At 48.8% G+C, this 27372-nt stretch overlaps 2 protein-coding genes across 4 annotated transcripts in view; one reads left to right on the top strand and one right to left on the bottom strand.

Moving 5' to 3' along the window:
* LOC135526786 (catenin alpha-1-like) overlaps positions 1 to 27372 on the top strand; it is a 255405-nt gene that overhangs the window by 124118 nt on the left and 103915 nt on the right. For both annotated transcript variants that reach the window (XM_064955444.1, XM_064955443.1), the window contains exons 9-10: positions 22991 to 23071; positions 25616 to 25768. In XM_064955444.1, coding sequence (XP_064811516.1) covers positions 22991 to 23071; positions 25616 to 25768 — 234 coding nt within the window. The remainder of the gene's footprint in view (positions 1 to 22990; positions 23072 to 25615; positions 25769 to 27372) is intronic.
* LOC135526785 (leucine-rich repeat transmembrane neuronal protein 2-like) lies at positions 1367 to 16129 on the bottom strand. Of its 2 annotated transcripts, XR_010453353.1 has the most exons (3): positions 15838 to 16129; positions 12518 to 14583; positions 1367 to 1689 (listed from the first exon to the last, which is right to left on the bottom strand). XR_010453353.1 is itself a non-coding variant. In XM_064955442.1 (2 exons), exons 1-2 carry the CDS (start codon positions 15839 to 15841, stop codon positions 12926 to 12928), a joined length of 1662 nt encoding a protein of 553 aa, XP_064811514.1. In that variant the 5' UTR covers positions 15842 to 16129; the 3' UTR covers positions 12223 to 12925. The 2 variants fall into 2 exon arrangements, 1 of the variants encoding a protein (XP_064811514.1); XM_064955442.1 differs by lacking the exon at positions 1367 to 1689 and having other exon boundaries at positions 12223 to 14583.

Genomic DNA, 27372 nt, shown 5'->3' with positions numbered 1-27372 from the left:
TATTTCGCCTGCAGGACAAGATGAAGAGTTCTATGTAATAGACGATTCTGTTGATCAACATTCCTTTTTTATTTTTTTTTTATTTAACTCGTCAAGTCCGTTAAGAACATTTTTTTTAATTTACAATGACGGCCTAGGAACAGTTGGTTTACTTCCTTTGAAAACATCAGAAGGTGGGGGAAATGAACTATATTCTGGTAATCCGACCAATTGAACATATGTACATATGTGGTACTGAATGAATATGATGTCAGTTCTGCTTGTTGTCATCTGAGACATTCTCATAAATGATAAGATGACATAAACTCTACAGTGGAAAGTCTACACATCAGAGTTATCGGATTCACATGGAATTGTTCAATTTAAGTTTGAATATAAAATTATCGGTGATGGGATGAAATGTAATTTTAGTTTCCAAATGAGAGATTTGGCTTTTCATAAGGTTATTAGTTATTAGATTTAGATTCTGTTAGACCTAGATCACCATACTGATATGATTGGAGGATTCTGTTAGACCTAGATCACCAAACTGATATGATTGGAGGATTCTGTTAGACCTAGATCAACATGCTGATATGATTGGAGGATTCTGTTAGACCAAGACAGACAGTTTGAAGAGGGACCATGTCATGTAATAAGCATCACTTATTTAAAACCCGTTCTCTTGGGCGGGGGGGGGGGATCAGACCGAAGAAATTAATTGTAACCATTTTTATTTAAAAATATATGTTTTTAAGGAAGAAAAGTTTTGCCTCATCTTATCCACTTTACAGATGTGGAATTGTACATTTTACAATACAAACGGGGAGTGAAGACCATTAATTCGGCACAGAGGTTATCAGGAAGGTGCTAGGGGGGAGTGAGAGATGAAGGTGCTAGTGGGGAGTGAGAGATGAAGGTGCTAGGGGGGAGTGAGAGATGAAGGTGCTAGTGGGGAGTGAGAGATGAAGGTGCTAGGGGGGAGTGAGAGATGAAGGTGCTAGTGGGGAGTGAGAGATGAAGGTGCTAGGGGGAGTGAGAGATGAAGGTGCTAGTGGGGAGTGAGAGATGAAGGTGCTAGGGGGGAGTGAGAGATGAAGGTGCTAGTGGGGAGTGAGAGATGAAGGTGCTAGGGGGGAGTGAGAGATGAAGGTGCTAGTGGGGAGTGAGAGATGAAGGTGCTAGGGGGGAGTGAGAGATGAAGGTGCTAGGGGGGAGTGAGAGATGAAGGTGCTAGTGGGGAGTGAGAGATGAAGGTGCTAGTGGGGAGTGAGAGATGAAGGTGCTAGGGGGGAGTGAGAGATGGTGATAGGGGGGAGTGAGAGATGGTGATAGGGGGAGTGAGAGATGGTGATAGGGGGGAGTGAGAGATGGTGCTAGGGGGGAGTGAGAGATGAAGGTGCTAGGGGGGAGTGAGAGCTTCAGAGTATGACAAGAAAACAACCGAAACATGTTTTATTTGACAGTTCGAATGTGCAAATGGATGCACATTTCTACAAATTGTGGCTTAATTTCGCTCACCATTTAACAAGCTGTGATCTTTCAGTGATGTCAAATGTATGCCAACACTTCTTTCCTTCCTTCCTCTGAAAAATATACTACGATTCACTGTCTCTCTTATCCATCCTGTCCGTCCGCGGGCCATTTAGAGACGAGGCTTCTGTTGTTATCTGAATGACATTGAGACTGAAGTCAGCTCGGATTGGTTTCCTGGAACATGCGAGACATTATGGGAAGGGACAACAGTAAAGCAGAGTAATTAGCCTGGATAGAAAATATTAAAATCCAAATAGATTTTTTTCCCATAGACATCAAAATGGGAATGCATGACATGGCTTAGTTTGGGACCAACTACAACGGAACAACGACTCCTAAACCATTTGAGTTGTTTGACTGACTGAAACATTATGCTGCTGTGTGGTTCGATGGTTGGAACACCTGTTGCCTCCTGCTCTGCTCTGCTGTTAAGTAGTTCCTGCTGGGCTCTGCTCTGCTCTTAAGACCTAGTTCCTGCTCTGCTCTTAAGACCTAGTTCCTGCTGGGCTCTGCTCTGCTGTTAAGACCTAGTTCCTGCTCGGCTCGTTAGACCTAGTTCCTGCTCTGCTCGTAAGACCTAGTTCCTGCTCTGCTCGTAAGACCTAGTTCCTGCTCTGCTCGTAAGACCTAGTTCCTGCTCTGCTCTTAAGACCTAGTTCCTGCTCTGCTCTGCTGTTAAGTAGTTCCTGCTCTGCTCTTAAGACCTAGTTCCTGCTTTGCTCGTAAGACCTAGTTCCTGCTCTGCTCGTAAGACCTAGTTCCTGCTCTGCTCGTAAGACCTAGTTCCTGCTCTGCTCGTAAGACCTAGTTCCTGCTCTGCTCGTAAGACCTAGTTCCTGCTCTGCTCGTAAGACCTAGTTCCTGCTCTGCTCGTAAGACCTAGTTCCTGCTCTGCTCGTAAGACCTAGTTCCTGCTCTGCTCGTAAGACCTAGTTCCTGCTCTGCTCGTAAGACCTAGTTCCTGCTCTGCTCGGCTCCTAAGATCTAGTTCCTGCTGGGCTCTGTGTACCAAATGGCTCCCTAGTCCCTGAAGATGTGTTCAAGGGAGTGAGCTGTTCAGGGTTTATGGAACCATTTGGGACATGTCCCTCTCTCTCCTCTCTCTCCCCTCTCTCTCTTCTGTCTTGTAAAACACTGGCATGTTGTTCATGATCTGGTTTAATTTGACCAATAAGAACTTACTCCCTCTTTGCTGGAAGTTGACAGTGTCTAGGACTCCTAGTCAGACCTCGTCACTGTTGACAGTGTATAGGACTCCTAGTCAGACCACGTCACTGTTGACAGTGTCTAGGACTCCTAGTCAGACCACGTCACTGTTGACAGTGTCTAGGACTCCTAGTCAGACCACGTCACTGTTGACGGTGTCTAGGACTCCTAGTCAGACCACGTCACTGTTGACAGTGTCTAGGACTCCTAGTCAGACCACGTCACTGTTGACAGTGTCTAGGACTCCTAGTCAGACCACGTCACTGTTGACAGTGTCTAGGACTCCTAGTCAGACCACGTCACTGCTGACAGTGTGTAGGACTCCTAGTCAGACCACGTCACTGTTGACAGTGTGTAGGACTCCTAGTCAGACCACGTCACTGTTGACAGTGTCTAGGACTCCTAGTCAGACCACGTCACTGTTGACAGTGTCTAGGACTCCTAGTCAGACCACGTCACTGTTGACAGTGTCTAGGACTCCTAGTCAGACCACGTCACTGTTGACAGTGTCTAGGACTCCTAGTCAGACCACGTCACTGTTGACAGTGTGTAGGACTCCTAGTCAGACCACGTCACTGTTGACAGTGTGTAGGACTCCTAGTCAGACCACGTCACTGTTGACAGTGTGTAGGACTCCTAGTCAGACCACGTCACTGTTGACAGTGTGTAGGACTCCTAGTCAGACCACGTCACTGTTGACAGTGTGTAGGACTCCTAGTCAGACCACGTCACTGTTGACAGTGTCTAGGACTCCTAGTCAGACCACGTCACTGTTGACAGTGTCTAGGACTCCTAGTCAGACCACGTCACTGTTGACAGTGTCTAGGACTCCTAGTCAGACCACGTCACTGTTGACAGTGTATAGGACCCCTAGTCAGACCACGTCACTGTTGACAGTGTATAGGAACCCTAGTCAGACCACGTCACTGTTGACAGTGTCTAGGACTCCTAGTCAGACCACGTCACTGTTGACAGTGTGTAGGACTCCTAGTCAGACCACGTCACTGTTGACAGTGTGTAGGACTCCTAGTCAGACCACGTCACTGTTGACAGTGTCTAGGACTCCTAGTCAGACCACGTCACTGTTGACAGTGTCTAGGACTCCTAGTCAGACCACGTCACTGTTGACAGTGTATAGGACCCCTAGTCAGACCACGTCACTGTTGACAGTGTATAGGAACCCTAGTCAGACCACGTCACTGTTGACAGTGTGTAGGACTCCTAGTCAGACCACGTCACTGTTGACAGTGTCTAGGACTCCTAGTCAGACCACGTCACTGTTGACAGTGTCTAGGACTCCTAGTCAGACCACGTCACTGTTGACAGTGTGTAGGACTCCTAGTCAGACCACGTCACTGTTGACAGTGTGTAGGACTCCTAGTCAGACCACGTCACTGTTGACAGTGTCTAGGACTCCTAGTCAGACCACGTCACTGTTGACAGTGTATAGGACTCCTAGTCAGACCACGTCACTGTTGACAGTGTGTAGGACTCCTAGTCAGACCACGTCACTGTTGACAGTGTCTAGGACTCCTAGTCAGACCACGTCACTGTTGACAGTGTCTAGGACTCCTAGTCAGACCACGTCACTGTTGACAGTGTCTAGGACTCCTAGTCAGACCACGTCACTGTTGACAGTGTCTAGGACTCCTAGTCAGACCACGTCACTGTTGACAGTGTCTAGGACTCCTAGTCAGACCACGTCACTGTTGACAGTGTCTAGGACTCCTAGTCAGACCACGTCACTGCTGACAGTGTGTAGGACTCCTAGTCAGACCACGTCACTGTTGACAGTGTGTAGGACTCCTAGTCAGACCACGTCACTGTTGACAGTGTCTAGGACTCCTAGTCAGACCACGTCACTGTTGACAGTGTCTAGGACTCCTAGTCAGACCACGTCACTGTTGACAGTGTCTAGGACTCCTAGTCAGACCACGTCACTGTTGACAGTGTCTAGGACTCCTAGTCAGACCACGTCACTGTTGACAGTGTGTAGGACTCCTAGTCAGACCACGTCACTGTTGACAGTGTGTAGGACTCCTAGTCAGACCACGTCACTGTTGACAGTGTGTAGGACTCCTAGTCAGACCACGTCACTGTTGACAGTGTGTAGGACCCCTAGTCAGACCACGTCACTGTTGACAGTGTGTAGGAACCCTAGTCAGACCACGTCACTGTTGACAGTGTCTAGGACTCCTAGTCAGACCACGTCACTGTTGACAGTGTGTAGGACTCCTAGTCAGACCACGTCACTGTTGACAGTGTCTAGGACTCCTAGTCAGACCACGTCACTGTTGACAGTGTCTAGGACTCCTAGTCAGACCACGTCACTGTTGACAGTGTGTAGGACTCCTAGTCAGACCACGTCACTGTTGACAGTGTCTAGGACTCCTAGTCAGACCACGTCACTGTTGACAGTGTCTAGGACTCCTAGTCAGACCACGTCACTGTTGACAGTGTCTAGGACTCCTAGTCAGACCACGTCACTGTTGACAGTGTCTAGGACTCCTAGTCAGACCACGTCACTGTTGACAGTGTCTAGGACTCCTAGTCAGACCACGTCACTGTTGACAGTGTCTAGGACTCCTAGTCAGACCACGTCACTGTTGACAGTGTCTAGGACTCCTAGTCAGACCACGTCACTGTTGACAGTGTCTAGGACTCCTAGTCAGACCACGTCACTGTTGACAGTGTGTAGGACTCCTAGTCAGACCACGTCACTGTTGACAGTGTCTAGGACTCCTAGTCAGACCACGTCACTGTTGACAGTGTCTAGGACTCCTAGTCAGACCACGTCACTGTTGACAGTGTCTAGGACTCCTAGTCAGACCACGTCACTGTTGACAGTGTCTAGGACTCCTAGTCAGACCACGTCACTGTTGACAGTGTCTAGGACTCCTAGTCAGACCACGTCACTGTTGACAGTGTCTAGGACTCCTAGTCAGACCACGTCACTGTTGACAGTGTGTAGGACTCCTAGTCAGACCACGTCACTGTTGACAGTGTGTAGGACTCCTAGTCAGACCACGTCACTGTTGACAGTGTGTAGGACTCCTAGTCAGACCACGTCACTGTTGACAGTGTGTAGGACTCCTAGTCAGACCACGTCACTGTTGACAGTGTGTAGGACTCCTAGTCAGACCACGTCACTGTTGACAGTGTGTAGGACTCCTAGTCAGACCACGTCACTGTTGACAGTGTGTAGGACTCCTAGTCAGACCACGTCACTGTTGACAGTGTCTAGGACTCCTAGTCAGACCACGTCACTGTTGACAGTGTCTAGGACTCCTAGTCAGACCACGTCACTGTTGACAGTGTGTAGGACTCCTAGTCAGACCACGTCACTGTTGACAGTGTCTAGGACTCCTAGTCAGACCACGTCACTGTTGACAGTGTCTAGGACTCCTAGTCAGACCACGTCACTGTTGACAGTGTCTAGGACTCCTAGTCAGACCACGTCACTGTTGACAGTGTCTAGGACTCCTAGTCAGACCACGTCACTGTTGACAGTGTCTAGGACTCCTAGTCAGACCACGTCACTGTTGACAGTGTCTAGGACTCCTAGTCAGACCACGTCACTGTTGACAGTGTGTAGGACTCCTAGTCAGACCACGTCACTGTTGACAGTGTGTAGGACTCCTAGTCAGACCACGTCACTGTTGACAGTGTGTAGGACTCCTAGTCAGACCACGTCACTGTTGACAGTGTGTAGGACTCCTAGTCAGACCACGTCACTGTTGACAGTGTGTAGGACTCCTAGTCAGACCACGTCACTGTTGACAGTGTGTAGGACTCCTAGTCAGACCACGTCACTGTTGACAGTGTGTAGGACTCCTAGTCAGACCACGTCACTGTTGACAGTGTCTAGGACTCCTAGTCAGACCACGTCACTGTTGACAGTGTCTAGGACTCCTAGTCAGACCACGTCACTGTTGACAGTGTCTAGGACCCCTAGTCAGACCACGTCACTGTTGACAGTGTATAGGACCCCTAGTCAGACCACGTCACTGTTGACAGTGTATAGGAACCCTAGTCAGACCACGTCACTGTTGACAGTGTCTAGGACTCCTAGTCAGACCACGTCACTGTTTACAGTGTCTAGGACTCCTAGTCAGACCACGTCACTGTTGACAGTGTCTAGGACTCCTAGTCAGACCACGTCACTGTTGACAGTGTCTAGGACTCCTAGTCAGACCACGTCACTGTTGACAGTGTGTAGGACTCCTAGTCAGACCACGTCACTGTTGACAGTGTCTAGGACTCCTAGTCAGACCACGTCACTGTTGACAGTGTCTAGGACTCCTAGTCAGACCACGTCACTGTTGACAGTGTCTAGGACTCCTAGTCAGACCACGTCACTGTTGACAGTGTCTAGGACTCCTAGTCAGACCACGTCACTGTTGACAGTGTCTAGGACTCCTAGTCAGACCACGTCACTGTTGACAGTGTCTAGGACTCCTAGTCAGACCACGTCACTGTTGACAGTGTCTAGGACTCCTAGTCAGACCACGTCACTGTTGACAGTGTCTAGGACTCCTAGTCAGACCACGTCACTGTTGACAGTGTCTAGGACTCCTAGTCAGACCACGTCACTGTTGACAGTGTCTAGGACTCCTAGTCAGACCACGTCACTGTTGACAGTGTCTAGGACTCCTAGTCAGACCACGTCACTGTTGACAGTGTCTAGGACTCCTAGTCAGACCACGTCACTGTTGACGGTGTCTAGGACTCCTAGTCAGACCACGTCACTGTTGACGGTGTCTAGGACTCCTAGTCAGACCACGTCACTGTTGACGGTGTCTAGGACTCCTAGTCAGACCACGTCACTGTTGACGGTGTGTAGGACTCCTAGTCAGACCACGTCACTGTTGACAGTGTCTAGGACTCCTAGTCAGACCACGTCACTGTTGACGGTGTCTAGGACTCCTAGTCAGACCACGTCACTGTTGACAGTTTGTAGGACTGCGTCCCAAATGGTATAGTATTGCCTTTATTTTGCTCTGCTTTTGAAAAGGCCTTGTGTTTTCCTATCGGCTCCGTCAGGAAACTGCCTGTTTCAACACCGATGACACCTCATAGCGCCCTCTTGGGGCCATCCTTCCTCTCCTCCTATCCCACCCCCATTCACTTCAATCAAGAGTCTCTCTCGGTCTATTCTAAGGCATTTCCACATCTTTGTAGATGGAGAATTTCCAAACACCGGTTCTCTTATCTAAAAGAACAAACCGGGAGTCTCATTCCTAAACTGTCGTAACTTTCTCTTTCACTTGCTTTCTTTTCTTTTTGTTTTGATTTTAGTTTTTCTAGGAGGTGACATTGCCCTCCTTACTCCCCTCTCCTCGTTGTTGTCCCAGCCCTAAAGGGATGTTTTCTCCTCTCCTCTCCTCGTTGTTGTCCCAGCCCTAAAGGGATGTTTTCTCCTCTCCTCGTTGTTGTCCCAGCCCCAAGGTGATGACACCATTTGTCATGCTTCAATCTGTCCCAAATGACACACTATCTTATATAGTGCACTATTTTAACCAGAGCCCATAGGGCACTGGTCTAAACTGGTGCACTGTGTAAGGGATAGGTGCCCCCCCCCCCCCCAACACTCCTCTGTTTCTTAACCCCATAGAATAACATGTCCTGTTGGTCTTAGCCCCATAGAATATCATGACCTGTAGATCTTAGCCCCATAGAATATCATGACCTGTAGATCTTAACCCCATAGAATATCATGACCTGTAGATCTTAGCCCCATAGAATATCATGACCTGTAGATCTTAACCCCATAGAATATCATGACCTGTAGATCTTAACCCCATAGAATATCATGACCTGTAGATCTTAACCCCATAGAATAACATGTCGTGTTGGTCTTAGCCCCATAGAATATCATGACCTGTTGGTCTTAGCCCCATAGAATAACATGACCTGTAGGTCTTAGCCCCATAGAATATCATGACCTGTCCTGCTGGTCTTAACCCCATAGAATATCATGACCTGTAGATCTTAGCCCCATAGAATATCATGACCTGTAGATCTTAGCCCCATAGAATATCATGACCTGTAGATCTTAACCCCATAGAATATCATGACCTGTAGATCTTAGCCCCATAGAATAACATGTCCTGTTGGTCTTAGCCCCATAGAATAACATGACCTGTAGATCTTAGCCCCATAGAATAACATGTCCTGTTGGTCTTAGCCCCATAGAATATCATGTCCTGTAGATCTTAACCCCATAGAATATCATGTCCGGTTGGTCTTAGCCCCATAGAATAACATGTCCTGTTGGTCTTAACCCCATAGAATATCATGTCCTGTTGGTCTTAGCCCCATAGAATAACATGTCCTGTTGGTCTTAACCCCATAGAATATCATGTCCTGTTGGTCTTAGCCCCATAGAATATCATGACCTGTAGATCTTAGCCCCATAGAATATCATGTCCTGTAGATCTTAGCCCCATAGAATATCATGTCCTGTTGGTCTTAGCCCCATAGAATATCATGACCTGTAGATCTTAGCCCCATAGAATATCATGACCTGTAGATCTTAGCCCCATAGAATATCATGTCCTGTTGGTCTTAGCCCCATAGAATATCATGACCTGTAGATCTTAGCCCCATAGAATATCATGACCTGTAGATCTTAGCCCCATAGAATATCATGACCTGTCCTGCTGGTCTTAACCCCATAGAATAACATGACCTGTAGATCTTAGCCCCATAGAATATCATGACCTGTCCTGCTGGTCTTAACCCCATAGAATAACATGACCTGTAGATCTTAACCCCATAGAATATCATGACCTGTAGATCTTAGCCCCATAGAATATCATGACCTGTAGATCTTAACCCCATAGAATATCATGACCTGTAGATCTTAACCCCATAGAATATCATGACCTGTAGATCTTAGCCCCATAGAATAACATGTCCTGTTGGTCTTAGCCCCATAGAATATCATGACCTGTAGATCTTAGCCCCATAGAATATCATGACCTGTAGATCTTAACCCCATAGAATATCATGACCTGTAGATCTTAACCCCATAGAATATCATGACCTGTAGATCTTAGCCCCATAGAATAACATGTCCTGTTGGTCTTAGCCCCATAGAATATCATGACCTGTAGATCTTAGCCCCATAGAATAACATGTCCTGTAGATCTTAGCCCCATAGAATATCATGTCCTGTAGATCTTAGCCCCATAGAATATCATGACCTGTAGATCTTAGCCCCATAGAATATCATGACCTGTAGATCTTAGCCCCATAGAATAACATGACCTGTCTAGGGGAAGAATGCTCATTATAAGCCAAGACATGACCACCTGGTTGCCAGTCTATCCTCGCTTACCCCCTCTACCCCCCCCCCCCCCCACCTCGCCTCCCCCTCTACTCCTCCCCCCACTTCTCCTTCCCTCCTCCTCATTCTCCTTTCCTCCCTCCCTGCCCCCTACCTTCCAAACAGAGCACAGAAAGACCTGCAGATGGAGGGGGAGGGAGGGGAGCTGCAGCGGCTGCTTTAGTCTGATGCTAATACACATCCTCTCTGTGCTGCATACCAATGTGTCCTGAACCTGCCTCTCACACTCCTCTGCTTTAGCCCTGAGCTCTCGGCCCTGAGCCCGCAGCACTCAGCCCGCAGCACTCAGCCCGCAGCCCTGAGCCCCCAGCCCCCTGCCCTGAGCCCCCTGCCCTGAGCCCCCAGCCCTGAGCCCCCAGCCCCCTGCCCTGAGCCCCCAGCCCCCAGCCCCCTGCCCTGAGCCCCCTGCCCTGAGCCCCCTGCCCTGAGCCCCCAGCCCTGAGCCCCCTCTGTTTGCTGATCACAGTAGCAGCATTAATCCTCATGGGAGATTCTCAAGAGTTTAACCCTCTCTTGTAAAACTCTGTGCAGGCTAATTATCTAGAGTCAACGACACCCCTCTTTCTTTTTGTTTAGTAGTCCCTCCCCCCCTCCTCTCCTTTCTGCCTGTCGCCCCCCCCCCCTCCTTTCTGCCTGTCGCTCCCCCCCTCCTCTCCTTTCTGCCTGTCGCCCCCCTCCTCTCCTTTCTGCCTGTCCCCCCCTCCTCTCCTTTCTGCCTGTCCCCCCCTCGTCTCCTTTCTGCCTGTCCTCCCCCCTCGTCTCCTTTCTGCCTGTCCTCTCCTCTCCTTTCTGCCTGTCCCCCCCCCTCCTCTCCTTTCTGCCTGCCCTCCCCCTCCTCTCCTTTCTGCCTGTCCTCCCCCCTCCTTTCCTTTCTGCCTGTCCCCCCCCCTCCTTTCCTTTCTGCCTGTACCCCCCCCTCCTCTCCTTTCTGCCTGTCCTCTCCTCTCTGCCTGTCCTCTCCTCTCCTTTCTGCCTGTCCCCCCCCTCCTCTCCTTTCTGCCTGCCCTCCCCCTCCTCTCCTTTCTGCCTGTCCTCCCCCTCCTCTCCTTTCTGCCTGTCCCCCCCCCTTTCCTTTCTGCCTGTCCCCCCCCCCCTTTCCTTTCTGCCTGTCCCCCCCTCCTCTCCTTTCTGCCTGCCCTCCCCCTCCTCTCCTTTCTGCCTGTCCTCCCCCTCCTCTCCTTTCTGCCTGTCCCCCCCTCCTTTCCTTTCTGCCTGTCCCCCCCCCTCCTTTCCTTTCTGCCTGTACCCCCCCTCCTCTCCTTTCTGCCTGTCTCACCCCCCCCCCTCTCTCTTTCCAAGGAAGGGAATGTCAACCTGACAGTCTCTCACGAGAGCAGGATTGGCGGTATGGAGATAAATGCCCTAGTTGGCCGTGTTGAGTGAAGGATGATGTATGTTTTGTACCGACTGGTTTTTTTTTGCGTGGCCAACTGACTGGCAGCAGTAGCAAGCTACATCTTTGCTTGGATCACTGGTGTGGGAGACAGAATATTACAGTATTTTTTTTTTTGCCTGTCCTTAATTGGTTCAATGTTGACGCTGTCAGAGCTGATTAGGGTCTGTGCTGTTCCACGGAGGCTTGGCTAGCTGGGAGCTCTAATACGACTGGGACTCCTCTTGGGACAAATGTATTTTCGGCATAAGAGGGAGAGAGACTGCAGAGCAGAATGGGTTTTTCATTGTTCGTCATTAATCTCTCTCTGTACTAGCTAGATATCTGATACTACCTCTCCAAAAAACACTTCTACCTTGTGTGTCTGTTGGCTCCTGGTGAACTATTGCAGTAGAAAAGAGTTAAGCTGTGGCTACCAGTTTATGTCAGCGAGCATGCTGGTATCTGTCTACAGATCGTTACACTGATCTCTTTAATACTATAGTGTGGCTGATGACGGTGAAGTGTTTACATGGTCTGATACATGTCCACATGTCATAGATACTGTAGACGGTTTGGTTAAGCAGGTACTGGGGCATGCTGGACATGAACCTTCCCACACATACAGGGCTAAGCTTTGAGATGAACTTCATCCAATCAAATTAAGACAAAAAGGCTAATGAGTGTTCACGGACCAGAATTGAAAGGTCCTGTTTGGATCCAGAGGGAGGAAAATACACATTTATGGAACATAAATTGCAACCAAGTAATGTTTTAGATTCAATTTTCCGTTGGAGATTTAATTCAGATTGTGACATAAATAAACATTTATTCAATATTCATAGTAAATTTACAAAAAAAAAAAAATGAACAAATGTGACAAAAAAAAGCATTTAATTTAATAACCAACCCCCTTTTTAAATACTCGCTACTGTACCAACAAGTGTTTGTGATGGTGACACACTGTGGCTACTGTGCATCTTTAAAAAAAATCACAAAAAAACCCCAAACATTTCATCATAATCAAACGCCCCCCCTTGGAAATGATATGGGCCATGTATCTGTGGGCTTACCGTCTCGTAGTAGATGTCTTCTTCTTCTCTCTGGTGAACATAGTGACTGATAGCCCCCCCCCCCCCCCACCTGGTGACACATCCGTCTACCAGGGTTTTTTTTTTCTCTTTTTCCTGTGTGGAGACTGATTGCCCACAGCTATCTGATATGAACAATCTTGCATTCATATAAAAATAAATGGTGACTATTCCTACTACATCCTCATCATCAGTCTCTTCATCGTCCATTCCACCCACCCACCAGGCATCAACTCTCCCAATGTACTAATCACATTGATTTCTCAGAGCTAACGAGTAGAAAGTCTTTTGTTGTTGTATAAACTGGGAGGGGGGGGGAAGCAAAAAAACAAACCCTGTATTGTTTGGTCAACAGCCCATATGCTGCTGCTGCAGGGGGATATACACAGTTTACACTTCACACTCTTTGTAAGGCAGCTGTTGACACTTGCACTGCCCGTAGCCGTTGATGATAACCAGCGCTCCCTCCTCGTGGCTGGGCTCGTACTCGTTATAGGGTACCTGCGTGGCCAGGTCCGCCATTTGCTGCCGCTGCTGGGTCCTCATCTGGCGGCGGTTCTGCATGGCCGAGCACTGGCGTATCCTGCGCATGGTAGGAGGGCAGCACTTCCGTGAGATGAACACAACGAAAATGATGAGGAAGAAGGTAAACAGAAGGACCATGGTTCCAATGATCACCCTCTGGGTCAGGACTGTGTTGTCCGTCTCCGAGAAGTCCTCGGGGACTCCCACCGCTCCACCCCCGCCCTCCACCGTGGTTGCCAGGGCGGTGCGCGGCGCGGCGGTCGTTGTCGTTACGGTCGTAAAGCGCCCCAAATCCCCATAGTAACCCTGTGTGGGTGTCTGCTTCATTACTCCGAACAGAGAGCTGGTGACCTCCGCCGTCGTGCCTGTCGGCGAGTCCGTGACCATTGACAAAGTGGTTGTGGTCAAGACGACAGGTGGCGGCACTGTAAAATTCAGACAAAGCTGGAATCCATAAACGGCATCCAGTATCTCCTCGCCCTGGGCGTACTCGGGGGTGTGACACAGGATGGAGTGTTCCCACCTCCCCTTGAAGGTGCTAAGCCAAGTGGCCAGGGAGCAGATCCCTTTGGTACATTCCCAAAGGTTGCTGGACAGCCCCACGGTACCTAGAGACCGCCACATATCCAAGACCAGAGGGTCCAGGCTGCCTAGCTTGTTGTTATCCAATAGGAGGATCTTCAGGTTAGGCAGCGTCTCGAACACGTCCGGGGTCAGCACCCGGATCTCGTTCCCCGTTAGGTCCATCTTCTCCAGCGTGGTCCAGGTCCACTCCATACCGCAGGTCAGGTTGGAGATCTTGTTCCACTGCAGATAAAGGAACTGCAGAGCCACCAGGCGGGGGAAATGAGCCAGGTTGATCTTAGTCAGCTGGTTGTGTTCCAAGTGGAGTTCTCTGAGTTTAATGAGGCCTGCGAAGCCGTTCCGGGCCAGGCTTCGCAGCCGGTTGTTGGACAGACCCAGGTACTCAAGGCTGCGGCAGTCCCAGAAGGCCCGGACGGGGGTGGTGCGCAGCGAGTTGGAGCGCAGGTGGAGGATCTGCAGCTTGCGGAGGCCATGGAACAGCTCAGGCTCCAGCGCAGTCATCAGGTTGAAGGACAGATCTAAGATCTGTAGGTTGATGAGGTGGATGAAGGTTGTGTTTGGCAGCTTTGTGATCCGGTTGGAGCTCAGGTTGAGATCTTTGAGTTTATAGAGCCCCTGGAAGGCGTCCTCCCGCACCGTGGTGATCTGGTTGTGGTCCAGGTGGAGCCAGGTGAGCTGGGAGAAGCCATAGAACTGGTCCGGGCTCAGTTCAGCGACGCTGTTGTGGCGGAGCGACAACCCCAGGGCCCCCCTGTCAACGCCGTCCGGGGGCGCCTCCAGTCCTTGGGTGTCGCAGTAGAACTGCTGGTCTTCGCAACGGCATTTCTGGGGGCAGGTTGTGCATGACGCAGGAGACGGCAGGCACAGCAGCATGCTGAACACACACAGGCACAGTGCCGTTGGTGCAGGTCCCACCAATGGCCACCTTGAATGGAAACCTGGGGGGTTTAAAGATAAGAAAATCAACCAATGGGAGGGAAAGCTAATCTCTGCAGCACACATACTGCTGATCTGTGGTGGTAACACTTTTATTATCCTCTCTCTCTCTCTCTCTCTCTCTCTCTCTCTCTCTCTCTCTGTCCCTTTCTCTCTGTCCCTCTCTCTCTGTCTCTGTCTCTCTCTCGCTCTCTCTGTCCCTCTCTGTCTCTCTGTCCCTCTCTGTCTCTCTGTCCCTCTCTGTCTCTCTGTCCCTCTCTGTCTCTATGTCTCTCTCTGTGTCTCTCTGTCCCTCTCTGTCTCTCTGTCCCTCTCTCTCTGTCCCCCTCTCTCTCTCTCTCTGTCTCTCTGTCCCTCTTTCTCTCTCTCTGTCCCTCTTTCTCTCCCTCTCTGTCCCTCTCTGTCTCTCTCTCTCTCTCTCTCTCTCTGTGTCCCTCTCTCTGTCTCTCTCTCTGTGTCTCTCTCTCTCTGTCTCTCTGTCTCTCTCTGTGTCTCTCTCTGTCTCTCTCTCTGTCTCTCTCTCCTCTCTCTCTCTCCTCTCTCTCTCCGTCTCCACCCCCCCACCCCCGCAGTATTCCTGAATTTCACATATCAACGACCACGAAGCAACACTGCTGTGTACATGAACATAAGTGCTCAGAGTTTACTTTGACGGTGGTCAAGGAAGGAAGTAAAGGAGATGAAGAATGACTGAGAGGATTCTGTTGCATGTGAAGCTTCTGTATTAATACAGGAAGCAGTGGTGTGGAGGACTCTTCTCCCTCTCCCTTCAGCTCCTTTTCCTCCCTTTGCGCTGACTTGTCGTAATTGGTTATGATTCGACAAAGAAGATCTGCAGGTTATTTTTTTATATATATATATATATATATATATTTTTTTTAATGAATGTTCTTTCCTCGTCTCTGCTTCTAGAATCAGTTTTGATTCAGTTTTTAAATTTTTGGTTCAGCTGACTCAACATTCTTTAAGAATTTGCTTTAAAGGATGCGCCATACCAATGTCTATATATACATATTTATATTTATCTTTTGCTCTGTTATACAACACGTCAGTTGGTCGTTTTAATGTAATCAGAAATCACGACTTGCCCCCCCCCCCCCTCCCCTCCAAAGGAAAATGGAGTAGAGAGAGAAGAGGAGGATGACATTGGAAGGAAGTAGACAAGCCTTATACCCCTACTAGCTCTCAGCCCCCCCTCCTTTTCACTCTGTTTCCTATTCAGGTCCAGACTCTCTGGATAAAAGAGGATAACTTACCCATTCTTTTGTGCACGGCGGAGGCTGCATTCAACTGTCCTTTTCCACAGCGGACTCCCGAAGCAGCCAGACTGAACACGCGTCCAAAGGGAGGAAAGAAAAGCCCTTTTGAGTAGAAATCACAAAAGGAACCGGGCTCTTCTCTTCCTGAGGTGATGAAGTGGCGGCGTTGCTCTGAAGCCCTCCCGATTGACACAAAATCACAAATCCCATTGTCGACGTTGTTGGTTTCTATTCGTTTATTCTTTCCTTGTCGTTTTAATTCCACATTATCCCCCCCAAAAAAGAAGGGTGCATTTTTATTTTATCAATAGTTTATATATATATATATATATATATATATATATTTTTTAAGTTGATGATTGGTATCCAAAGCGCCCTGGCTCGGGAATGCAGCCACTCGCTGCTGTTCAACCCTCCCTCCCCCCCTCCCCCCCTCCCCTCCTTTTTGATTTGTTTCCTTCGTTCTCCTTCGTCTTCCACTGCAATGATGTCAGCTCAATTGGTTAATTGAGGATCAAATGGTGCCCCTCTTGGTTGGGGGTGGGTCATTCCCTTAACCGTCCAGTCCCTAACTTGTTGATGGCAGGCAGGGAGCCGTTGGGTAAGTCGGTCTGTGGTAACACAGCCTACTGCAGCGACCAGAGTGTTGCTCTTCTCCTATAGGCTCTGGGCGTCCCGAGCAGCCAGCTAACGACGCAGGCAGGCAGGCAGGCAGTGGCAGAGAGAAACGACGAGCAGGAAAGCCAGGGATGTTACTCTGAGCTTTCGTCGTTGCAGCCACTCACCGCTACAGAGTGGTGGCAGCCTGGCGTCGATCATCAGTGCTGTTTCTCTCTCTCTCGCTTGCTCGCTCACTCGCTTTTCTGCCTTGCACACTTGCGCACAGTGTTCGAGCCTCATTCCTCCTCCCTCCACGTCTTTTTTCCCCCTTCTTGTCTTCCCTCGTTTCCTCGGAATATTGATACCTCCAACGTGTTGCGGCAGCTTCCTGTTGGAACCAACCAGGACTAACTAAAGCTTAACGTGTGTGTGTGTGTGTGTACTACACACGCTAGACATAAACTCAATAGAATTATTAAACAAATTGCTCTTATGAATCTCTGGACTCCTGAGGGAGAGATGGAGGGAGAGATGGAGGGAGAGATGGAGGGAGAGATGGAGGGAGAGATGGAGGGAGGGAGGGAGGGAGGGAGGGAGGGAGAGCTGGAGGGAGGGAGGGAGAGCTGGAGGGAGGGAGGGAGAGCTGGAGGGAGGGAGGGAGAGCTGGAGGGAGGGAGGGAGAGCTGGAGGGAGGGAGGGAGAGCTGGAGGGAGAGCTGGAGGGAGGGAGGGAGGGAAAGCTGGAGGGAGAGATGGAGGGAGGGAGGGAGAGATGGATGGAGGGAGGGAGCGAAAGCTGGAGGGAGGGAGAGAGGGAGAGAGAGATGGATGGAGGGATGGATGGAGGGAGGGAGATGGAAGATCAGTAGAAGTATGGTGCACGGCTCCCTTGGTGTAACTGAGCAGGAGGTGTGTATGCTGTAGTCTGATTGGAGGGAGGGGTGTAATACACCATCCTCGTCTACCCAGAGGGCACTGCTTTCATTAAGAGTAAGGCTTGCTGACGGATGGGCAGCCGCTCTGTACTTCAATTAGAAAGGTTTGGAAGGGACAGGGGGCGAATTCCCGCCACCTGTAGTTTTTGGTGTTGAGCTGAGAAGTGGATTTGATTTGAAAAGGGGATGCGGGTCCTGTCGTGTTCTGACTCAGTTGAGCACTTTGGAAGTAGGGATCTGCGTTACTCTCTCTCTCTCCCCCTTCCCCATTCTCTCTCTCTCTCCCCCTTCCCCTCTCTCTCTCTCTCTCTCTCACTCACTCACTCACTCACTCACTCACTCACTCCCCTCACTCTTTCTCTCTCTCTGCCTCTCTCTGCCTCTTTCTCTCTCTCTCTCCCACTCCCTCCCCCTCACTCTTTCTCTCTCTCTCTCTCACTCCCTCCCCTCACTCTTTCTCTCTCTCTGCCTCTCTCTCTCTCTGCCTCTTTCTCTCTCCCACTCCCTCCCCCTCACTCTTTCTCTCTCTGCCTCTCTCTCCCTTCCCCACTCTCTCTCACTCCCTCCCCCTCACTCTTTCTCTCTCTGTCTCTCTCTGCCTCTCTCTGCCTTCCCCACTCTCTCTCTCTCCCTTCCCCACTCTCTCTCTCTCTCCCTTCCCCACTCTCTCTCTCTCTCTCCCTTCCCCACTCTCTCTCTCTCTCCCTTCCCCACTCTCTCTCTCTCTCCCCTCCCCACTCTCTCTCTCTCCCTTCCCCACTCTCTCTCTCTCTCTCTCTCTCCCTCCCCCACTCTCTCTCTCTCTCTCTCTCTCTCTCTCCCTTCCCCACTCTCTCTCTCTCTCTCTCTCTCTCTCCCTTCCCCACTCTCACTCTCTCTCTCTCCCTTCCCCACTCTCAATCTCTCCCTTCCCCTCTCTCTCTCTCTCTTCCCCACTCTCTCTCTCTCTTCCCCTCTCTCTCTCTCTCTCCCCCTTCCCCCTCTCTCTCTCTCTCCCCCCTTCCCCCTTCCCCCCCCCCCCCCCCCCCTCTCTCTCTCCCTTCCCCACTATCTCTCTCTCTCTCTCTCCATAATGTTAGATGTAATGGTGTGTTCAGACTGGACCACCCGGGGGATTAGACAATAGAAAAATATATTTTGTTAATGGGGGAGGTATAGTCCCCATCCAGCCCTTCTCCTCTCCTCCCTCCCCATCCCTTCTCCTCTCCTCCCTCCCCATCCAGCCCTTCTCCTCTCCTCCCTCTCAATGTTAAGCATACCATTTAGCAGTCTAGCCTGTTTGCTAACGCCTTAATGTTAAGCATAACATTTAGCTGTCTAGCCTGTTTGCTAACGCCTTAATGTTAAGCATAACATTTAGCTGTCTAGCCTGTTTGCTAACGCCTTAATGTTAAGCATACCATTTAGCTGTCTAGCCTGTTTGCTAACGTCTCAATGTTAAGCATACCATTTAGCAGTCTAGCCTGTTTGCTAACGTCTCAATGTTAAGCATAACATTTAGCAGTCTAGCCTGTTTGCTAACGTCTCAATGTTAAGCATAACATTTAGCAGTCTAGCCTGTTTGCTAACGTCTCAATGTTAAGCATAACATTTAGCAGTCTAGCCTGTTTGCTAACACCTTAATGTTAAGCATAACATTTAGCTGTCTAGCCTGTTTGCTAACGCCTTAATGTTAAGCATAACATTTAGCAGTCTAGCCTGTTTGCTAACGCCTTAATGTTAAGCATAACATTTAGCAGTCTAGCCTGTTTGCTAACGCCTTAATGTTAAGCATAACATTTAGCAGTCTAGCCTGTTTGCTAACGTCTTAATTGTTAAGCATAACATTTAGCTGTCTAGCCTGTTTGCTAACGCCTTAATGTTAAGCATACCATTTAGCAGTCTAGCCTGTTTGCTAACGTCTTAATTGTTAAGCATAACATTGGAACGGTCTGCTTATCTTGGTTGTGATTGGATGCTGTTGACGAGCCAGCCAGCTCCAGTTCAGTTCCTCTCACTCAGTATATTATATATATATATATATATTATTAACAAGCTACTGTCTAGTACTACGACCTCTTCTTTTAATGAGGACTTGATCCCTCCCTCTCTCTCTCTGTGGTTGTGTCCCAAATGGCAGCCTATTCCCTACGTAGTGCACTTGGTTTGACCAGAGCCCCTATGGGTTCCTGTTCCAGCTGCTTTTACTCGTTCTAATTACACGTCACGGTGATGCCATTTCCCCTTTTCAAATCCTATCCAATCAAATTGTATTGTATTGGTCACATGCACTGAATACAACAGGTGTGTAGGTAGACCTTATCGTAGAAATGCTTACTTTTCCTGTAGTCCACGATCAGCTCCTTTTTGTTTTGCTCACATTGAGGGAGCGGTTGTTGTCTTGGTACCACACTGCCAAGTCCCTGACCTCCTCCCTATAGGCTGTCAGTGATCAGGCCTACCACTGTTGTGTCGTCAGAGAACACAATGATGGTGTTGGAGTCGTGCTTGAACAGAGTACAGGAGAGGTCTGAGCACGCACCCCTGAGGGGCCCCCATGTTGAGGATCAGCGTGGCACATGTGGTGTTACTTACCCTTATCACCTGGGAGCCGGCCTGTCAAGAAGTCCAGGATCCAGTTGCAGTGGGAGGTGTTTAGTCCCAGGAGCCTTAGCTTAGTGATGGGCTTTGAGGGCACTATGGTGTTGAACGCTGAGCTGTAGTCAATGAACAGCATTCTCACATAGGTGTACCTTTTGTCCAGGTGGGAAAGGGCAGTGTGGAATCGAGATGGCATCATCTGATGTGCTGTTGGGGCGGTATGCAAATTGTGGTGGGTCTCGGGGTTTCTGGGATGTTGGTGTTGATGTGCGCCATGGCCAGCCTGTCAAAGCAAGCACTACGGGGGCGGTGATCATTTAGGCATGTTACCTTGGTGTTCTTGGGCGCATGGGACTATGGAGGTCTTCTTGAAGCATGCAGGAATTACAGACTCGCGGGGAGAGGTTGAAAAATGTCATTGAACACATGCGCGGAGTACATGTCCTGGTAGTGAATGTTGACCTGTTTTAAAGGTCACACTCACGGAGCCGTGTTCACTTTGGTTGTGATGTCATCTAGCTGGTTGGTCGTGCTGTCATCGTCTTTGACCGAGGTACTCTCCCTCTGCATCCCAAATGGCCTTTCCTTATTTACTGCACTGCTACCCTTATGGGCCCTGGTCAAAAGTAGTGTGCTACAATGGGAATAGGGTGCCATTTGGGATGTATCATTGTCCTTTTGAGACGACTAATTTGGTGTTAGAAAGGGGTGGATCTAATTTGGTGTTAGAAAGGGGTGGATCTAATTCGGTGTTAGAAAGGGGTGGATCTAATTTGGTGTTAGAAAGGGGTGGATCTAATTTGGCGTTAGAAAGGGGGGGAACTAATTTGGTGTTAGAAAGGGGTGGATCTAATTTGGTGTTAGAAAGGGGGGGATCTAATTTGGTGTTAGAAAGGGGGGGATCTAATTTGGTGTTAGAAAGGGGTGGATCTAATTTGGTGTTAGAAAGGGGGGGAACTAATTTGGTGTTAGAAAGGGGTGGATCTAATTCGGTGTTAGAAAGGGGGGAACTAATTTGGTGTTAGAAAGGGGTGGATCTAATTTGGTGTTAGAAAGGGGTGGATCTAATTTGGTGTTAGAAAGGGGTGGAACTAATTTGGTGTTAGAAAGGGGTGGATCTAATTTGGCGTTAGAAAGGGGTGGATCTAATTTGGCGTTAGAAAGGGGTGGATCTAATTTGGTGTTAGAAAGGGGTGGATCTAATTTGGCGTTAGAAAGGGGTGGATCTAATTTGGCGTTAGAAAGGGGTGGATCTAATTTGGTGTTAGAAAGGGGTGGATCTAATTTGGTGTTAGAAAGGGGTGGATCTAATTCGTTGTTAGAAAGGGGGGGAACTAATTCGGTGTTAGAAAGGGGTGGAACTAATTCAGTATTAGAAAGGGGTGGATCTAATTTGGCGTTAGAAAGGGGTGGATCTAATTTGGTGTTAGAAAGGGGTGGATCTAATTTGGCGTTAGAAAGGGGTGGATCTAATTTGGTGTTAGAAAGGGGTGGATCTAATTTGGCGTTAGAAAGGGGTGGATCTAATTTGGTGTTAGAAAGGGGTGGATCTAATTTGGTGTTAGAAAGGGGTGGATCTAATTTGGTGTTAGAAAGGGGTGGATCTAATTCGGTGTTAGAAAGGGGGGGAACTAATTCGGTGTTAGAAAGGGGGGGAACTAATTCGCTGTTAGAAAGGGGGGCTAATTCGGTGTTAGAAAGGGGGAACTAATTCGGTGTTAGAAAGGGGGGAACTAATTCGGTGTTAGAAAGGGGGGGGGGGGCTAATTCGCTGTTAGAAAGGGGGGGTAATTCGGTGTTAGAAAGGGGGGTTATTCGCTGTTAGAAAGGGGGGGGGGCTAATTCGGTGTTAGAAAGGGGGGGAACAAGAGAGAAACTCCTTTGGTCTCTGTTGGAATGAGTTCCTCCTGGGCCGTGTTAGCGCTTCCTGATCTGAACCGCCAAACACCCTTAGGAAGAACAGAACAGGGAAATCACTTCGGAGCAAGGTGATTGGTTGGCCAATTAAAACCCATTCAACATCTAGGCGTGGCGCGGCGCAAGGGGGGAGGAATAATCAATATGAAGAAGCTGCTGTGATCATTAGGACATTTTATTGAAATGAAGTGATATACCCAAATCCATCCTCAGGGGAAACTCGGGCAGGAGAAAGATGTTCTGTTCTCTCCTTGACTAATACTATCTCTGATCTGAGATCTGTAGTGTTCTCTCCTTGACTAATACGATCTCTGATCTCTGTACTGTTCTCTCCCTGATCTGAGATCCGTACTGTTCTCTCCCTGACTAATATTATCTCTGATCTCTGTACTGTTCTCTCCCTGACTAATACTATCTCTGATCTGAGATCCGTACTGTTCTCTCCTTGACTAATATTATCTCTGATCTGAGATCTGTAGTGTTCTCTCCTTGACTAATACGATCTCTGATCTCTGTACTGTTCTCTCCCTGATCTGAGATCCGTACTGTTCTCTCCCTGACTAATATTATCTCTGATCTCTGTACTGTTCTCTCCCTGACTAATACTATCTCTGATCTGAGATCTGTAGTGTTCTCTCCTTGACTAATACGATCTCTGATCTCTGTACTGTTCTCTCCCTGATCTGAGATCCGTACTGTTCTCTCCCTGACTAATACTATCTCTGATCTCTGTATTGTTCTCTCCTTGACTAATACGATCTCTGATCTCTGTACTGTTCTCTCCCTGATCTGAGATCCGTACTGTTCTCTCTCTGACTAATACTATCTCTGATCTCTGTACTGTTCTCTCCCTGATCTGAGATCTGTACTGTTCTCTCTCTGACTAATGATATCATTGAAATGATTGTTTTTATTTCTGTTCTAATGGTTTCAAACCGACAGTAGTTGTCCAAAGCATCTCTGGTCCGTCTCGCGTATCTCTGTAAATGATTGTCTTATAAAGGCCTGCGATTCATCCCTCAGTGACTTTCAGCCACCTCGCTGTCTCTCTTTCGCTCTGTCTTCTTCTGTGTAAATAGTCATTACACCTCTAACCTTCTCTCGCTCTCTCTCCTCCAGGCTGGCAAGAAGGACAAGAGTGATGCTCTGAACACTGCCATCGACAGGATGACCAAGAAGACTAGGGACCTTCGCCGACAGGTTGGTCCCTCTTCTTCCTCCCTCCATTCTCCCATTCCTTCTCCAGAGACCTCCCCAGGTTTATTTGTCTCCCCCGTCCTCTCATTCCTTCTTTCTCTGCATCCTCCCATCCTTTGTCCTTATCTCCACAGACAGGTTGGTGCAAATCCCCCTCTTCTCCTCCCTCAATCTCCCTCTCCATTCTCCCCCCCCTTAATCTCCATTCTCCCCCCCTTAATCTTCATTCCCCCCTTAATCTCCATTCCCCCCCTCCCTTAATCTCCATTCCCCCCTCCCTTAATCTCCATTCCCCCTCCCTTAACCTCCATTCCCCCCTTAATCTCCATCCCCCTCCCTTAATCTCCATTCCCCCCCTCCCTTAATCTCCATTCCCCCCCCCTTAATCTCCATTCCCCCCCCCCTAATCTCCATCCCGCCCTCCCTTAATCTCCATTCCCCCCCCTCCCATAATCTCCATTCTCCCCCCTTAATCTCCATTCTCCCCCCTTAATCTCCATTCTCCCCCCTTAATCTCCATTCCCCCCCCCTTAATCTCCATCCCGCCCTCCCTTAATCTCCATTCCCCCCCTCCCATAATCTCCATTCTCCCCCCTTAATCTCCATTCTCCCCCCCTTAATCTCCATTCCCCTCCCCTTAATCTCTATTCCCCTCCCCTTAATCTCCATTCCCCCCCCCCACCTTAATCTCCATTCCCCCCCCCTTAATCTCCATCCCCCCCCCCCACCTTAATCTCCATTTCCCCCCCCCCCTTAATCTCCACCCCCCCCTCTTAATCTCCATTCTCCCCCCACCCTTAATCTCCCCTCTATTCTCCCATTCCTCCTTTCAGACAGGTTACCTTCCTCCATCCTCCCTCTGTACTCTTCCTCCCTCTGTACTCTTCCTCCCTCTGTTCTCCCAGTCCCATTCCTTCTCCAGAGACCTTCACAGACAGGTTACCTTCCTCTATCCTCCCTCTGTACTCTTCCTCCCTCTGTTCTCCCAGTCCCATTCCTTCTCCAGAGACCTTCACAGACAGGTTACCTTCCTCTATCCTCCCTCTGTACTCTTCCTCCCTCTGTTCTCCCAGTCCCATTCCTTCTCCAGAGACCTTCACAGACAGGTTACCTTCCTCTATCCTCCCTCTGTACTCTTCCTCCCTCTGTTCTCCCAGTCCCATTCCTTCTCCAGAGACCTTCACAGACAGGTTACCTTCCTCTATCCTCCCTCTGTACTCTTCCTCCCTCTGTTCTCCCAGTCCCTTTCCTTCTCCAGAGACCTTCACAGACAGGTTACCTTCCTCTATCCTCCCTCTGTACTCTTCCTCCCTCTGTTCTCCCAGTCCCATTCCTTCTCCAGAGACCTTCACAGACAGGTTACCTTCCTCTATCCTCCCTCTGTACTCTTCCTCCCTCTGTTCTCCCAGTCCCATTCCTTCTCCAGAGACCTTCACAGACAGGTTACCTTCCTCTATCCTCCCTCTGTACTCTTCCTCCCTCTGTTCTCCCAGTCCCATTCCTTCTCCAGAGACCTTCACAGACAGGTTACCTTCCTCTATCCTCCCTCTGTACTCTTCCTCCCTCTGTTCTCCCAGTCCCATTCCTTCTCCAGAGACCTTCACAGACAGGTTACCTTCCTCTATCCTCCCTCTGTACTCTTCCTCCCTCTGTTCTCCCAGTCCCATTCCTTCTCCAGAGACCTTCACAGACAGGTTACCTTCCTCTATCCTCCCTCTGTACTCTTCCTCCCTCTGTTCTCCCAGTCCCATTCCTTCTCCAGAGACCTTCACAGACAGGTTACCTTCCTCTATCCTCCCTCTGTACTCTTCCTCCCTCTGTTCCCCCAGTCCCATGCCTTCTCCAGAGACCTTCACAGACAGGTTACCTTCCTCTATCCTCCCTCTGTACTCTTCCTCCCTCTGTTCTCCCAGTCCCATTCCTTCTCCAGAGACCTTCACAGACAGGTTACCTTCCTCCATCCTCCCTCTGTACTCTTCCTCCCTCTGTTCTCCTAGTCCCATTCCTTCTCCAGAGACCTTCACAGACAGGTTACCTTCCTCTATCCTCCCTCTGTACTCTTCCTCCCTCTGTTCTCCCAGTCCCATTCCTTCTCCAGAGACCTTCACAGACAGGTTACCTTCCTCCATCCTCCCTCTGTACTCTTCCTCCCTCTGTTCTCCCAGTCCCATTCCTTCTCCAGAGACCTTCACAGACAGGTTACCTTCCTCCATCCTCCCTCTGTTCTCCCAGTCCCATTCCTTCTCCAGAGACCTTCACAGACAGGTTACCTTCCTCTATCCTCCCTCTGTACTCTTCCTCCCTCTGTTCTCCCAGTCCCATTCCTTCTCCAGAGACCTTCACAGACAGGTTACCTTCCTCTATCCTCCCTCTGTACTCTTCCTCCCTCTGTTCTCCCAGTCCCATTCCTTCTCCAGAGACCTTCACAGACAGGTTGGTTTTACTAAATATTTAGTTTTTTCTGCCAGAGGCTTTTGTTTTTCTGTAGTACAGCTAAAATAACTGTTTGGCTCCTCTCTTGTTCGTTCTCCTTCTTCTTCTGTGTAGCTGCGTAAGGCGGTCATGGATCACGTCTCTGACTCGTTCCTGGAGACCAACGTTCCTCTGCTGGTTCTGATCGAAGCGGCGAAGAACGGAAACGAGAAGGAGGTGAAGGAATACGCCCAGGTGTTCCGCGAGCACGCCAACAAGCTCATCGAGGTACGTTACCTAAAGTTACTCACACATCTCTTGGAGTGTTCTTATTCCGATACTGTAGGGTGATGTCTTTGGGAGAGATGTCAGGTGTTAGAGCTGGACCGGGGGGGGGGGATTATTACTCTACACGGAACAAAAATACATCTCAACATCTTACAATTTAAAAGATTTTACTGGGAATACAGATATGATTCTGTTGCCCACATATACCTTTAAAAAAAAATCCGTCCGAGTCTGGTGTGACCACAATTTGCCTCACATCTCCGTCATGTAGAGTTGATCAGGATGTTGATTGTGGCCTGTGGAATGTTGTCCCACTCCTCCTCTTCAATAACTTTTTCTGGATATTGGCGGGAACTGGAACACACATCTATCCAGAGCATCCCAAACATGCTCATTGGGTGACATGTCTGGTGTTAGTATCGAATTGCCCTCCAAATCCCAACTGTATCACAATTTTTAGGAAACCACAAAACTAACCTTTAATTTCTCATTGATCTTGAATCATTTATTTTACAATCTCCTTCATGCGATGTTTTACACTGACGATGCAATACAGTGACGTTACAAAACATTAAGAACACCTGCTCTTTCCATGACATACACTGACCAGGTGAATCCAGGTGAAAGTTATGATCCCATATTGATGTCATTTGATAAATCCACTTCAATCAGTGTCGATGAAGGGGAGGAGACAGTTCAATAAATCCTCGTAAGGTTCTCTACAGATCGGTGTCCCACCCACGGGACGGTTGAGCTAATATGCACTAATGTGATTAGCATGAGGTTGTAAGTAACAAGAACATTTCCCAGGACATTGACATGTGGGCAGAAAGCGTACGTTCTTGTCCAATTTACAGTAGCATTTACAGTAATACCATGCTGTTGTTTGAGGAGAGTGCACAATTTCCAACACAAAAAATTATTAATAAACCAATTAGACACATTTGGCCAGTCTTGAATTCTTTTTTAAACAAAAATGCAATGATTCATTGGATCAGCCTAAGACTTTGCACATACACTGCTGCCATCTAGTGGCCAAAATCTAAATTGTGCCTGGTTTGGAATAATACATTATGGCCTTTCTCTTGCATTTCAAAGATGGTACAAAAAAATAAATATATATTTTTTAAGTGATCTTTTACCAAATCTAATGTGTTTATATTCTCCATGATTATTTTCACATTTCCACAAACTTCAAAGTGTCTTCTTTCAAATGGTATCAAGAATATGCATATCCTTGCTTCAGGGCCTGAGCTACAGACAGTTAGATTTGGGTGTCATTTTAGGTGAACATTGGAGAAAAAAAGGGGTGGATCCCTAAGAGTTTTTTTAGAGAAGGAATTTTAACCCTTGAGACAATTGAGACTGGATTGTGTATGTGTGCCATTCAGAAGGTGAATAGGAAAGGCTAAATATTGATGTGCCTTTGAATGGGGTATGGTTGTAAGTGCCAGGCTTGTGTGAACTGACAGCGCTGCTGGGATTTTCACACTCTCAACAGTTTTCCTGTGTGTATTAATGGTCCACCACCCAAAGGACATCCAGCCAACATGACACAACTGTGGGAAGATTTGGAGTTAACATGAACCAGCATCCCTGTGGAA

Source organism: Oncorhynchus masou, chromosome 32, assembly GCF_036934945.1.
Source record: "Oncorhynchus masou masou isolate Uvic2021 chromosome 32, UVic_Omas_1.1, whole genome shotgun sequence".
NCBI classification, from domain to species: domain Eukaryota; kingdom Metazoa; phylum Chordata; class Actinopteri; order Salmoniformes; family Salmonidae; genus Oncorhynchus; species Oncorhynchus masou.
This window is presented reverse-complemented; position numbering and strand designations above follow the sequence as displayed.